Consider the following 14,647-nt stretch of genomic DNA (forward strand, 5'->3'; position numbering starts at 1 on the left):
CAAAAAAATGACACACCAATAAGATTATATTATTTGCCTTTTCCTTAAGACAAAATGTAGGATTCTGATATTTTGAAATATCAATTGTTTCCTTTTTGGGCATCATTTCACCAAGATCAGAGGAAATATTTATTTTAAAAAGTTAATTTTGCCATTTTTTGTTTTCTTAATTTTAAAGTAGAAAATAAATGACTTCTTCCCCATTTGAACAGCTAGCTAAAGAACAACACGTCAGAGCTGATAATTATATGGTGTACAATGTCCTCAGTAAAGGAGAGGTTGACTGCAGCAATACATTGGAAGATGAACTTGATACAGAACTTCCTGGACAGGCACTTATTTACCGTCCTGTTCGACAACATATTTATTCTGTTCTGCTGGAGTCCGGAAAAGGTAAGGGTTATCCCTGTATTCATTGCGCAGTGTCAGAGACAAGTAGTTTTAGGGCATGCAGATTGGACCACATACTTGAATTATTTAAGAGACCTGGTGAGTGAGGTAATATCTTTTATTGGACCAACTTCTGTGTGGGAATGTTCCAGAGAGAGTTTAATGGACAGGTGGTAGTTGTTGAAGTTGTGGTGGAAATCTATGAGGAATTTTAAAGCCGTCTATCCAGAGAATGAAAATATCATCAATGTAGCTTGAGTTTTGTGGTGCACTAGTCCAGCAATTCTTCTTTAGGGTGACCCATGAAGAGGTTGGTATATTGGGCAGCCAATTGATTGATTAAATTAAATTAACAAGCAGCAGTTTAAAGCAAAAAAAAAAAAAAAGTACTTCTTCACAGAATGTACAGTCAACCTGTGGAACTTGTTGCTGGGGATGTTGTGAAAGCCAAAACTATAATGGGTTTCAAAAAAGAACAGGGGGATAGGTCCACCAGTGACTATTAACCAAGATGGAACCTCATTCTCGAGTGTCCCTAAGCTCAGATTGCTAGAAGCTGGGAGTGGGTGACAGAGGATCACTCAATGATTGCCTGTTCTGTTTATTCCTTCTGAAGTACCTGGCATTGACCGCTGTCATAAGACAGGATACTGGGCCAGATGGACCACTGGTCTGACCTAGTATGGCTGTTCTTATGTTCTTATTAATACCTTTCCCAGACGTGAAGAAAAGCTCTGTGTGGTTTGAATGCTTCTCTCTCCCACCAACAGAAGTTGGTCCAATAAAAGATGTTACCTCACCCAGTTTCTTTCTAATGTCCTGGGACCGACAATGCTACAACTGCACTTAATTATTTGAGGACATTTAAAATTATATTTTTGGAAATCTAAATTCTTTAATTCCAAGTTTCAGCGGCTCACATCTGTATCACATTTAGGATAAATACTGTGGACAATATACATGTAATTAGTGAGGAATCAATCAGAAATCATGAAAATTAGAATGTTGTAATGTTTCTACATACTGTTGAATTTTAGTACCTTTTAAGTTTTTTAAGTTTAAAAAAAAACTGAATGTTTTTCATTTATTGTTAAAAGAATACATGTGAAAGTTATTAATGATCAGAAGACGAAACAAAACCATTTAAGTTTCGAACGTTCTGGTTAAGAAATATGGGAACATTCTTTTGCTTTCACGACAGTCCTAGGTCTCAATACAAGGCTTCTTCAGAGGCTAAAGTACCTATTATTTACGTACTTATAAAATTGAGTAATTTTACTCTGATTTTTTGTTTGCAAATAAAAGGAAGGTTTAGGCAATTCTTGTTATTGAGCTAACTAAAAATAAAAATAAATGGAAGCACTTTTGAGAATTGTATTTCTTTCATCCAGTTGTGAGTGAGAAAATATCATTTCTTTCCCCACTGATTTGGACCCAATTCTGTAACTGGATTTGCTTATGTGGAATCCCATTGAACTCAGTGAGACTCTGCATGAGTGCAAAAATCTATTTGTACAGATCTGAGTGGAAAATTCATGATCTTAAGTCTTCTGTTTCATTACTGTTGTATATTTATGTGTCTTTTGCCTCAAGCTTCCAAAGATTTTTAGACAATGGATTGAAAATGAAAACTGTTGCACTTTTATATGTTTTGTAATGTTTTCTCATCCTATTTACTTTGTATGATTAGCAATGAAAGTTCGACATCAATTAAACGTTTTTTATTACAGACTGAAATCACGTAATTGGGCACCTGACTTCCTTTGTCTACTAAAGATTGAAGTCTTACAGTAAAAGGAAAAAATAGGAAAAAGACTGAGTTTAAAAGGCACATGAAGAGAACAACATAGGTTTCAGCAAAAATAATGCGCAACAGCCATTTTTCATTTTTCAGCCCATCGTTTCTCAGTTTTTGAGGACAATAACAGCCTGGTTGGCTTTTGTTTACTCATCTGAGCAGCAGGACTTCAGTGATGTCTGCAGGAACACACACAACTAATATCTTGTCTACACTGGCACTTTACAGTGCTGCAACTTTCTCACTCAGGGGTGTGAAAAAACACACCCTGAGCGCTGCAAGTTTCAGCGCTGTAATGTGCCAGTATTGGATCTCTTTCCCCAAATCCCTGCTCCAACCCCACCTCTTCCCAAGCACGCCACGTTCCCCCTCCTCCCCCCTCCCTCCCAGCCACCCAAAACAGCTGTTTTGCAGCGCAAGCACTGGGAGCTAAGGGGATAAAGTGGGCACGCGGCGCACTCAGGAGAGGAGGCAAGACGGAGGCGAGTTGGGGGGGGGGAGCAGCTGGGAGCTGCCGGTGGGTGCAGAGCACCAACCAATTTTTCCCCGTGAGTGCTCCAGCCCCGGAGCACCTGTGGAGTTGGCACCTATGGTGAAACCTATGTTGCTCTGAGGGGTGTTTTTTCACACCTCTGGGTGACAAGTTTTGCTGACAAAAGTGGTGGTGTAAACAAGGCCCTAAGTCAAGTCCTATTGAACCAAAATAAAAATTTTAAAGGGATATGTCTTCTGAGGTTCTTAAGCATATGCCTACTACTAACTACTTTGGGCAAGTGATTCCATGTTTGTTTGTTAAAAGTTTTCTTGCATCTTCCGCTAATATATCTGGTTCTAGCTGTTGTTGTAGATGGGATATTAGACAAGATAGACCAGGGGTCAAATTTGAGGCTAGCCTACACTAGAAGCACTACATCGGCACAGCTGCACTGTGCTGCTGCAGTGTGTCTGGTGAAGACTGATGAGAGAGAGTTCTCCTATCCGTGTAATAAATCCATCTCCCACCGACATACCACTGTCCACACCAGCGCTTAGGTCGCCGGTGTAACTTATGTTGCTCAGGGGCGTGGCTTATTCACACCGCTGCTTGACATAAGTTTTAACAATATAAGTCGCAGTGTGTACAAGCTGTTGGTGTGGCAATTCATAATTAAAATAAGAATATAAACACGGCTATACTGGGTCAGACCAAAGATACATCTAGCCCAATATCCTGTCTTTCAACAGTGACCGGTGCCTCAGGGGGAATGAACAGAACAGGTAATCATCAAGTGATCCATCCCCTGTTGCCCATTCCCAGCTTCTGGCAAACAGAGGCTAGGGACACCAACCATCCCTGTCCATCCAGGCTAACAGCCATTGATGGACCTATCATCCATGAATTTATCTAGTTCTTTTTTGAACCTTGTTGTAGACAATACTGCATTGTTTTTCCAGAAATTATTTTTAGAGCTTTAAGGAAGGATTGTTGGTGTTCATCACTTTCCAATTTCTCCCTCAAACAATGCCATCAGATGGCCTGTTCTGTTCTGTAATAGTGATTTTTCTTAAAGCCTCTCAGTTTAAAAAGAGAATTGGGAAGGGAGCAAGTGAAATCATTTAGCTAGTGTTAAATATTATACTTAATTTTTTTGAATCCTTAAAATCTATCAGTTTGACATTCCTGTCGTAGAAATTGGCCTCTTCTTTTTGCAGTCATCTGATATACCTTGGCTTCTTTTAGTTGCTTGAAGAAAAGGAGTACTTGTGCCACAAGTACTCCTTTTCTTTTTGCGGATACAAACTAACACAGTTGCTACTCTGAAACCTTTTAGTTGCTTGATATTTTTTAAAAAACAGTTAGCTCAGAATAGATGAAACTATGAAACAGTCACACAAACTGCTGCCTCAGGGCCCTTCCCCCCCCTCCCCCGAAGCTCCTCAGGATTGAGAATTTAGGCTGTTTTTTTTCAAAAGTGCCTAAGGGAATTGAGAATTCAGTAGGAGTTGGGGGCCTAGCTACCTTTAGATCCTTTAATCCCCACCTTAGTAAACCATGATGTTTTTCCCTCAGGCTCTGATCTTGCAAACACTTAAGCACGTGTGCACCTTTACTAATGTGGCTGCTCATGAGTAAAGTCAGTCACACAAGTCCTGATGTGTTTGCAAGATAGAGGCCATATTTTGAGACTCATTAAAAAGTACGGGCTTGATTGTAGTTTTGCCCATGACAGCAGGCAGTTGCTAAATTTTTAAAATAAAGGTGGTTCATTTAGCTTCATTAGTTCCTTAAATATAATTTAGCAGACATACTACCTATACAGCATTGAGCTTTTATCATCTTTCTTTTAATAATACTTTAATAATACTACTGGAAAAAGTATTTTAGATAGAGAAAAAGTTAATAGTGGATAATGCTTCTGTTAACCCCACCTCAATAACCCAAACAGATTATTTTTTTGTAATAATTCTGAACAAAGCTGGCAGTTATGTTTTAGAATTTGCTCATTACATGGAAACGTCTGCACCTGTATTGCTGTTGCTAATTTTAAAAGTATGTGATGTATCATAAATACTTGGCTGACTCCCAGAGATCATGGAATTACTCCCAGTTCTGAGATTAGCCTGCCAAACTGACCCTTGCTTTGACACTGCCAAAAGACATCCTGTGTGGAGGATTCTGTGCTCGTTGTCACCAGTGTGCACTCGGTAGGGCTGAAGTGTTCACAGATGTGGAGGAGTATATGTAACATAACATAATTTATAGACGTCTAAAGTTATGCATGTTGCACACAGGGGTCCTATCCAATTTGGAATATTGTTTATACTAATAGACAACAGTAATTCACAGATCGTTCACAAAAATTTTTTTTTTTTTAAATAGGTGCCACTTTCCACTCCAGATGTGTCTGGATTTCAGTGATGATTTCTGTATACATAGTGCAGAAGCATTTTGAAAATGTAGTCTGAGATTATCAAAAGTTTCTAAGGGAGTTAGGAATTTAATGGGATCCCTCAGGATCGAAGGTGCAGCCATTTTAGATTATGGTATAAGATTTGAAGTGAATATGAGGTCACCCAATATTCACATTAAGTTCATGAAAATCTCTCTTTATTAATTCTTAACTTGGTGTATTTTGGAATCATACCCAATAGAGAAGCACTAATGCACAATTTCAGTGGACATTTTACTTGATCAAAGAAAATCAGCAGGGTGGTTTTTTCCTTCAAATGTCACTTAGGTGTTACATTTTGATCTTTGAATGGTAAAGAATTTAAAATATAATCTTTGAATGGCTCACTTCCTGGCACCCTAGAAGCCATGCTGCTTAAAAGATTTGTCATCAGTGTTATGCCAGGATATGTAGTGGATGTGAACAAAGGTAATACGAATGTCTTGTTGGTGGGCAGAGGCTTTCAGTCTTATGGCATTTAAGGAGTTTCAGTCTAATTAGTGCAGCAGGTTTTATTATGCCACCTGAGCAGTAGCCAGGATGGACCCTTATTTCCAGAACTGGGGAGAGACTGAATTTGGCATTCACATCCCTGTCCTGTTCTTGTTGTATTTCTATGTTGTCAGTTGTGCAGAATCGTGCTTTTAGCAGTCATTGTTTGTTTGACTACCTCAATTGAATAATTGAAAATTTATATAATTGATGGATTATCATCACCAAGATGTTGTGATGTTTTGTAAATATATATATACAAACACATACAAATGTATACATAAATATAATAATAATAATAAAGGTTTACAATGACTACTCTCTCCTTTTTGGTATGTTAATGCTTGAGCAGCGTAAGTGCCAGAAAAACGTTCAGTGTAAAACTTGTTTATTTCACCCAAATTTAGAACCCAGTGACAGTTTATAATCTTAATAATAACATTTTTATAACCCAGCATCTCATTTTTATTGAAGTATCCTGACTTGCTCATAAGTCTTTTTTTTTTTTAAGATAAATACAAATTTCAGAACTCTCTTCAAAAGGTGACACTAGAATTCTAAGTTAGACACTCCTGTTAATGAAAGATTATCAATCCAAAGCATTATTATTCCAAAGCAGGATGTTAGACTCTTCAGCAATTCAATTGCTATACAATCTCAGGGTATCTTTTTAATGTAGGATTTTTTTTATCCTCTAGCATCTGCCTGGAATTTGACAAATCTGTTTTCTTCATATTGCATATTGAAACACAGAAGTGAAAATTCAGAGCATGCTCCACTGAGCTGTATGAGATGGTTGTGATGCAAGCAAATTCTGGACCGAAAGGGAGAGCACCATGTACAGGGGGAATAATACTAATTTAAGTATTTTTTCACAATGATGGGAGGTGATCCGGAAAAGTTTCTATAAATCAAATTACAACATGAAGATGATGTGTTGAATACGCCAAACAGAATTAGGATACTTTTCAAAATTACTTAATTATTGTATTGTTTTAAAAAAAGCTTCAAGTAGTTAGAGCATGAAAATAGCAAATGTAACATTTAAATACTTTTAGGGAAAAAATGGTTATAACTATTTCCATATCAGTAAAAAAGGGCAAGCCTGCCAGGTAGTAATAACTAATAAATCTAGTTAAATATGTAGGAATGTGTGCTGGGCAAAAGAGGTTTCTGTGACTTGCAACATCATCAGGAAAGCATGGACATGCCCAATACTACTAAGGTAAAAAAATAAGCAAGAAAAAAACTTTATTTTGGGGGGACCAGGAGACTTTTCAGACCTTCTTTATACAACTAATTCAAAAAGGACAAATGGCTATTTCCCCCCCTCCTCACAAATGGTTTGCCTTTAAACTGAGATTTTCAAAGGAACCTGAGAGAGTTAGGCACCCAGCTCCCATTAGATTTCAATGGGAGCTGGGCCTGAAAGTCAATGGGAAATGGAGGCCTAATTCCCTTAGACCTTTTTTTGAAAATCTCAGCCTAAATTGCTAGCTACCTCAATCATCACATCAAGCATTTTTCAAAAATATACTTAGGGATGAGATCCTCAGCCCCCATGCCAGTCCCTTTACACCAGGTGAGAGGGCTGGAGTGGTGTAAAGGGGCCCTAAAAGCCCCGGTTCTAGCCAGAGGAGGATTCCACTGGTGCAGATAGCTGTATAGGCTGCCCTGTAATGACCCCTTGCAAGACCTGATATAGCATGTGTGCCAGGGTCAGATCTGGGAGCAGGCAGGGAATGTTAGGGGCGGTGCTGGAGCATGCAGCACTGTGGAGAGTCTGGGCTGCTTTGTGATCTATCAGGCAGCCTCGGGAGGCTGACATAACATAAAAAGAAAAGGAGTACTTGTGGCACCTTAGAGACTAACAAATTTATTTGAGCATAAGATTTCGTGAGCTACAGCTGAAGCATCCGATAAAGTGAGCTGTAGCTCACAAAAACTTATGCTCAAATAAATTTGTTAGTCTCTAAGGTGCCACAAGTACTCCTTTTCTTTTTGCGGATACAGACTAACACGGCTGCTACTCTGAAACCTGACATTACATAGGTTCCCAAGACTGCCTAAGTTACACCGAAGGGCAGCCCAGGATGAGAAGGGCACAAAAAGCTAACTTAGCCCTTCCTCCTCATTGCCACATGGATAGCTCAAAATTTTGCCTTGAGTTTTCAGTTGCGGTTCCAACACTGAACTCTTGTCATAATGTATAACTAAACCTATAGCCATTTGTTCTGATCACTTGTGAAAAGATGCTCTAAACTGTTTCTTGTATTTTTAAAGGATCTGAGCAACCAGCTGTAATCTAGTGCTTTGCAGTCCCCTCCTACCACTCTTCTTAACCCTTATGTGAACTTGTATTTCGTTTATTGATCAAATTGTCTGTTCCTTTAGACACCTGCGGAGCCTATCCTATAGTAAAGGAGTGGTTTGTGTACTTTGGGAATCCAATGGAGCAACCAGACCTCGTACAGCCTATACAGCTTGACATCCCAGGTAGAATAAATCTCATCTTTATATTTAACTCCAAACCGATTAATTATATTATTTGAGTATTTGGTTACAAATCTGTTTAGAAAATCTTTCATCAGATATTTGGTGGTGCAGTCAAAGAGGACTATGAAAGACCAGTTGTTAAAATGTTAGTGCTGTATCTCCATAGCTGCTTGGAATTGCACTGTGTGTTTAACAGTTTTAATCTCAGAATTTCATATTAATACTGTATTAAATTAAAATCTCAGACCGTTCTTGAGAAATTGACATTTGAAGCAGATGTGAACAATTATATAAAGAGTTTGAAAGGTATATTGCATTTGAGGACAAGGAAGTGAAGAGAGGCTGTTTTACCAAACCATACATAAATCTAAAAATTGTCCCATTTTCAAAAAAAATGTAATTGGACCTCCTATATGGTGCCTGTGAATTCTTTTCTACTATTTGTGGCCCATACACTTGCTTTCGAGGTTGCACTGCTTTGTTTCTTCTCTATCTTTATTTTGCTTTAAGAAAAGGGACACATAGCTGAAATGCTGGTGGTGCAATCTTATTGTGATTGTAATATTAAAAGGACCGTTTTACATTTATAAAACATTTTTCATCCAAATGTTTTACACATTTTTAACTACATGATTGGTCACACTGTATATGAATTGCCTGTCTACCACCGCAGTGCAGTCACCCCTGGGATTGAATGTGACATCTTTTTAATAGCAAACAGCTATACTGTAATAGTTTAGGATAGGAAGTGAACAATACCAGTTGCATTCTCAAAGGGAATTCAGATTGGCCAAAAGCAGTTACCTAGCTGAAATTTATCCAAAATATTTTTAGTGTAACACCTTTACCCTTATCACAAGTGTGTCAGGAGCTCAATTTTATCTCTCACTCAAAATATGGCATCTCCGTTAGCGCGGCACCCCCCAATAAAATACCAAACTTTGGTACCAACCCCCAATCTTTTGACAGTGAGCTATGTACAAAGGGACCCCTGCAGAGCTCATTACATGGCTGGGGCCTATGCTGTAACAATAAAGTTGTGACAAAAATGACCAGATGCTAGTAAATTGGTCCTTTGGTCCAGTTTCCGACCTGGAATAAGCAGGTGCAATTCCCATCGACTTTAATGGGAGTTGTCTACTTACCTCATGGATAATTTGGTCCTTAATTTTTAATTCACATAGTGGAGGGAAAAAATGCACAGCCATCATGAGTTAAAGGGGGATTGTGAATCATTGACTAACCTGCCATTTTTTTTCTATTTGTGTCATTATTTTAAAACACAGAATATTATAATAGCTATCCTGCCTTGCCTCTTTCTGGAAGTAGCAAGTACTCCCATGAACTGTTTGGCACCAAATACTGCTGTTACTTTTCTTACTGCATTTATGTAATTGGTTGTGTTTATTTTTTCTATTTTGGTTCTTTTTAAAATAAATAGGATATAGAAATGTGTCTCTGAACTTACTTGACTATCACACAATCCAGTAAAGGAAATAACTGGTAAGACCTACCTTCTTCCTTGACCCCTCAAGTCCTTTTAAGATGATATAAGAAGATGCCGATTAAATCTGGTGACCTTTCTACTTGTTCCAGCACCCCTAGTCTCAAATTCACATTTTCCCTACTGTCAGTGCACTCCAAAACATGCAGAATTTGAAAAGCATGTGCTACTTATATGCCCTTCTTCTTCACAGTATCTGAGCACCTCAAAATCATGAATGTGTTTTATTCTTACAAAACACCGGTGAGGTAGCAAAATATTCCAATTTTACAGGTGGGTAACTGAGGTAAAGGATATTAAATGATTTGCCCAAGGTCATAAAGGAAGTTTGTAGCTAAGCTATGAACTGAACCTAGGTTTCCTGAGCCCAAATCCAGTATTCTGTCCCAGAGACTGTCCTTTCTTCTCTAGGAATTTAGTGATGTAATGATTGCAAATTCAAATACAGATGTTAGGGGAATTCAGGAGACAGGCAGCTGGCTGGGGAATGAGATGGATCTGGAGATGCCTAGGATAATATGAAGCCATGGTATAAAAATCAGTTGGTCTGTCTTATACAGCTTTCACTTTATTTCATTTGAGTATGTGTTTACAGAGCACCACACCTTCTCATTTTTTTTAAAGTGGGGGGAGGTAAAATCTTAGCCCCAAATCTGTCCTGAACACTCAATCTGAGTACTATGGTTAAATCTTCCCTTCCAGGTGGTAGAGTCGGAGAAGGACTTACATAAAATGGCAGATGCTCTGGCTACACCATTCACCTTCATGTTGAGAATAACCATAAAGAATTCAAGTCCAAAATATAGTTTTAAAAGTATGTGCAACCTAAAAATGGAGGTTTATTCATTCCTAATAACTACCAACTCAGTAATAAAAAGCTGATCTACTTTCAGAGCAGACTATTACAGAAAGGGAGGATGACTTCTGGTGTTTATTTTTAGTGCTCTGTTTTCATTCCTTCAGAGAATGAATATTTTTCTGAATTTTTTGCTGTCCATATTTGTATGACTTAAATTCTCTCATGCAGCTTTTATTTTCCACTGCATAACTCTGATTCACCAAATAAGGATATCAGCAGCACATCACAGTTTTCAAATGGGAATCTTATTTGGAAATAAATTTAAAGATGTTGTTATAGGAAGTTAGAATTCAAATCTGTCAATCAAAGTCAGACCAACAAAAAAGAGGAATCTTGATAGAAGCTGTTGTTTGAACCACAGGCATTTGTAATATGTGTGATGGGTTTTGGTTTTTTGTTTGTGTGGTTTTTGTTTTCTGCTGCAGATTCTGATAAAAATATGTATCTTTTTGGAAAATTTTATATTATATAAACATTTCATCACTTTTTCTCAAAGAAGAGTACTAAGAGATTATGGATGAAATCATGGCCTGTTGAGATCGGTGTGAGTTTTGCTATTGACTTCACTAGGTATAAGTTTTCACCTATATCTTTTCAGGTTTCTTAATTTGTTGAAGTGGTTAAAGAAAAAGCTTACATTTTGACATATATTTTAAACTTTAATCTGGATCATTGCAGATATCAGAAATTTTCAAAAAAAAACAAAACAAAGGGAAAACACTACTAAAATATACTTGTTATGGGACATAAGACAGTAAGATTGTCTGTCTGAAAATCTTACAGCTGATAGAAGATGCAATATTCGGTTATAAAATCACTGGTGTTAAGGCTTCAAGAACAATAATTTAAGATATAGTGTGTGTGCCTGTATACAAACAAATCCTTATATGATCCAGCCCTCTGAAGGTGTCCCATCTGAAATTTTGGAGTGTCTCCTTCCATTTGAATGACTAGGGTATGGATTTTCCCTTACTCTCCCTCACACATTTTAACAGACCAAAATTAAATTTAAACCCTTAGATGACTTTTTTGTTATTTTTAATTTAATGGTTGAGCAAAGATGGCCATAAAAACATAAAAAAAGACCTATTACGCTATCTTGTCCATCCCCCATGCTATTGATGGGGATATACTAGGGTGACCAGGTGTCCAGTTTTCGACCGGAACACCACTGACTGGGCCGTTGACTGTCCAGTTGGCGGTGCCTCTCAGCGGGGCTGGCAGCTCCCTGCTAGCCTCTGCGCCATGCTGCTCCCAGGAAGCAGCTGGCATGTCCCCCCGCTGCCCCTGGCCCAAATGTTGCCCCTGGCCCAAATGCTGCCCCTACAGTTCCAGTGGCTGGGAACTATGGCCAATGGGAGCCGGGTAGGGGGGCAGTGCCTGTTGATGGAGCAGCACACAGAGCCGCCTGGTTGCGCCTCCACGTAGGAGCTGGATGGGGGACATGCCACTGCTTCCAGGAGCTGTTTGAGGTAAGCACCGCCTGGAGCCTGCACCCCTGACTCCCTCCCGCACCGCAACCCTCTGCCCCAGCCTTGATCCCCATCCTGCCCTCGAACCCCTTGATCCCAGCCCAGAGCACCCCAAAGCCCTCATCCCTAGCACCACCCCAGAGCCTGCATCCCCCCAGCCGGAGCCCTCACTCCCCCTGTGCCCCAATCTTCTGCCCCAGCCCTGATCCCCCTCCCGCCCTCCAAACCCCTCGGTCCCAGCCTGGAGTCTGCATCTCCAGCCAGAGCCCTCACCCCCTCCCACACCCCAGCCCCTGAGCCAGCCTGGTGAAAATGAATGAGTAAGGGTGAGGAGTGAGTGACAGAGGGAGGGGGGATGGAGTGAGCGGGGGACAGGGACTTGGAGGAGGGGAAGGGCAAGGGTGTTTGGTTTTGTGCGAGTAGAAAGTTGGCAACCCTAGGATACACAAATCTGTTTAAGGAAAATGCATGTAGATTTAATCAATATGTTCTGTTTTCCAGAAATAATCTAGCAAATAAAATGCTGATGAAACATTTCTAAAGGAGATTAGATTTGATAACAGAGACGTGAAGTGTATTAGGAATGTACCATTTAATGAGTTTGAAAACATCCTTATCTCCTGAAGATAACCGATCCATTTGATGTATTCAGGGTCTGTATTTTACTACTGATTAAAGAGATACTTGGCAGCCTCCGCTGTCACAAACATATTCTGATACTGCTTTTCATTTTGTTACCAAAAGTATCTCAGATACTGTAGGTGAATTTAAATATCAGTCACTTCACATAGGAGGGGTCTGGATGTACTTTCATAGTTCCAATCATTGGTTAGTACAGGCATATATGTAATGGATATACCTGGTTTCAGAAGAGGGTAATTCAAAGATTTATTTTTAAGAGTCAAATTTAACAAGTGTTCTGGCTTGCAGTAGTAAACCTTTAAAAGTGGCCAAGACTTTTGACAGGTTAATGTTAAGCATTCCTGATAAGCAGTTTTCTGAAACCCTTCTTATAGTTGTTTTTTCATATACATGTAAAATAGCTAAAATGTTTGTTTTATTATATTTTTATAATTATATTTATATCATATTTTACTATAAAGCCACATCTCAACTCTCATTATTTATTTCTTCAGGTTGGGAAGCTGTATTTTTTATTTTAAACTGTGTGGCTTGTATATTACACATGCAGTGCATGTACCATATGGTGACCTGACTTAGGTTGGTGTAAATTTATACAGCAGCTTCATGTAAACCTAGAGTTTAATGACACTGAGGTGTTAATGCATTCCACCAGTTTGTCTGAATGCATTACTTGCTTATTATAAATCAATTATTGAAGCTCAGCCAACCAAAATAAAGACTTACTATGCATGTGAGGTTTTCTTGTTTTTTATTCATACATGATCACATTTAAATACATTTATTCTAGCACATGAATTAAAGGAAAAATAATTTGATCAATGATCTTTTCACATATTGACTAAAAAGTATCTTTCTTGTTAGAAAAATATCAGCTCGTATCCCTGAGGTGACCAGGCAACTCATCTTGGTGATAGTCTCACTCTAGGAATGCATAAGGAGTATAAGCATGAGTACTCCTAAATTTAGCTCTTCACACAATTTTATTGCATAATAAAGGAAGACTGAAAAGGACAAAAATCATGTAAAGTTGTAGGGCATCTTTCTTTGATTTACATAAACTTGTAATTGTTAAATCTCAGATAGGACCGTTAATTTTCCCTCGAATAATCCTTCTAGTAGCAACTGCCCAAGCAGCAATTATGAATTTTTTCCCGTTTTGTTTCTTAAATATTTTTTTCAAAAGTGAATCAACGGATTGGTCTACATGGCACTGCAGTCTGAATTACAGGAGTGTGAATTGTAGAGCTCTCTATATGTTGAATTCTAACTGTCCAATCTGGATCCTGCTGGCACAAACTAAAAGGTACCTAGTTCGTGTTGCTGTAGTCCCATTTCTAACATGTTGTGCTCTAAGTGCCCCATGTAGATCCTGCTGGGACAGTCTAAAAGGTACCTCGTGCACATTAATGTAGTCCTTTTTCAAATGGGACGACATCAACACAAACTAGATACCTTTTAGTTCACACTAGCAGGGTCGACATCGGGCAGTTAGAGCATAATACGTTAGAGTGCACTACAGTTCACACTCTTGTAATTCAGACTGGTGCCGTGTAGATAAGCTCTAAATAAGAATATCCAGAAGTATTAGAAGAAAAATGTATTTTCTTTCATATCCAAGTAAACCCCTCTCTTCCTCAGAAGTGTATTATAGTTATTGTTAAATCTAGCAGAGAGACAATGTAGTTTAGTGGTTAGAATAAAGAACTGAAAATCAGGACTTCGATGTACTTAATCTTGGCTTTGCCATAAACTGTTGATGAAACCTTGGGCAAGTCATTAAACTTTGCTGCATTTCAATGTACTTGTCTGTCAAATGAGGGTTATATAATAGCTAACTCCTAAGACCATTGTGAGTTTAATTACTTGTAAAATGCTTGGAGATCCTTGGATGGAAGTGGTTGTTGTTGGTTGGTTGGTTGGGTTCACTTTTAATTAGAGAGATAGAATTATGTTTTCCTTTACAAGTACAAATAATTTATAATTCACAATCCATCATCTTCCCACCGCACATGTGGATTTTAATTAATGATGGAATCAGCATCTTTTACAGGGGAGATCTAT

General features: G+C 38.5%; 1 protein-coding gene across 1 annotated transcript in view; it reads left to right on the forward strand.

The window, feature by feature from the left end:
* FAM120B (family with sequence similarity 120B) overlaps positions 1-14,647 on the forward strand; it is an 89,645-nt gene that overhangs the window by 3,798 nt on the left and 71,200 nt on the right. The window contains 3 exon segments of the mRNA XM_038395252.2: positions 213-393; positions 8,005-8,106; positions 14,056-14,073. Of these exon segments, the coding sequence (XP_038251180.1) occupies positions 213-393; positions 8,005-8,106; positions 14,056-14,073 (301 nt within the window).

This window comes from Dermochelys coriacea, chromosome 3, assembly GCF_009764565.3.
Source record: "Dermochelys coriacea isolate rDerCor1 chromosome 3, rDerCor1.pri.v4, whole genome shotgun sequence".
Classification (NCBI taxonomy): Eukaryota; Metazoa; Chordata; order Testudines; family Dermochelyidae; genus Dermochelys; species Dermochelys coriacea.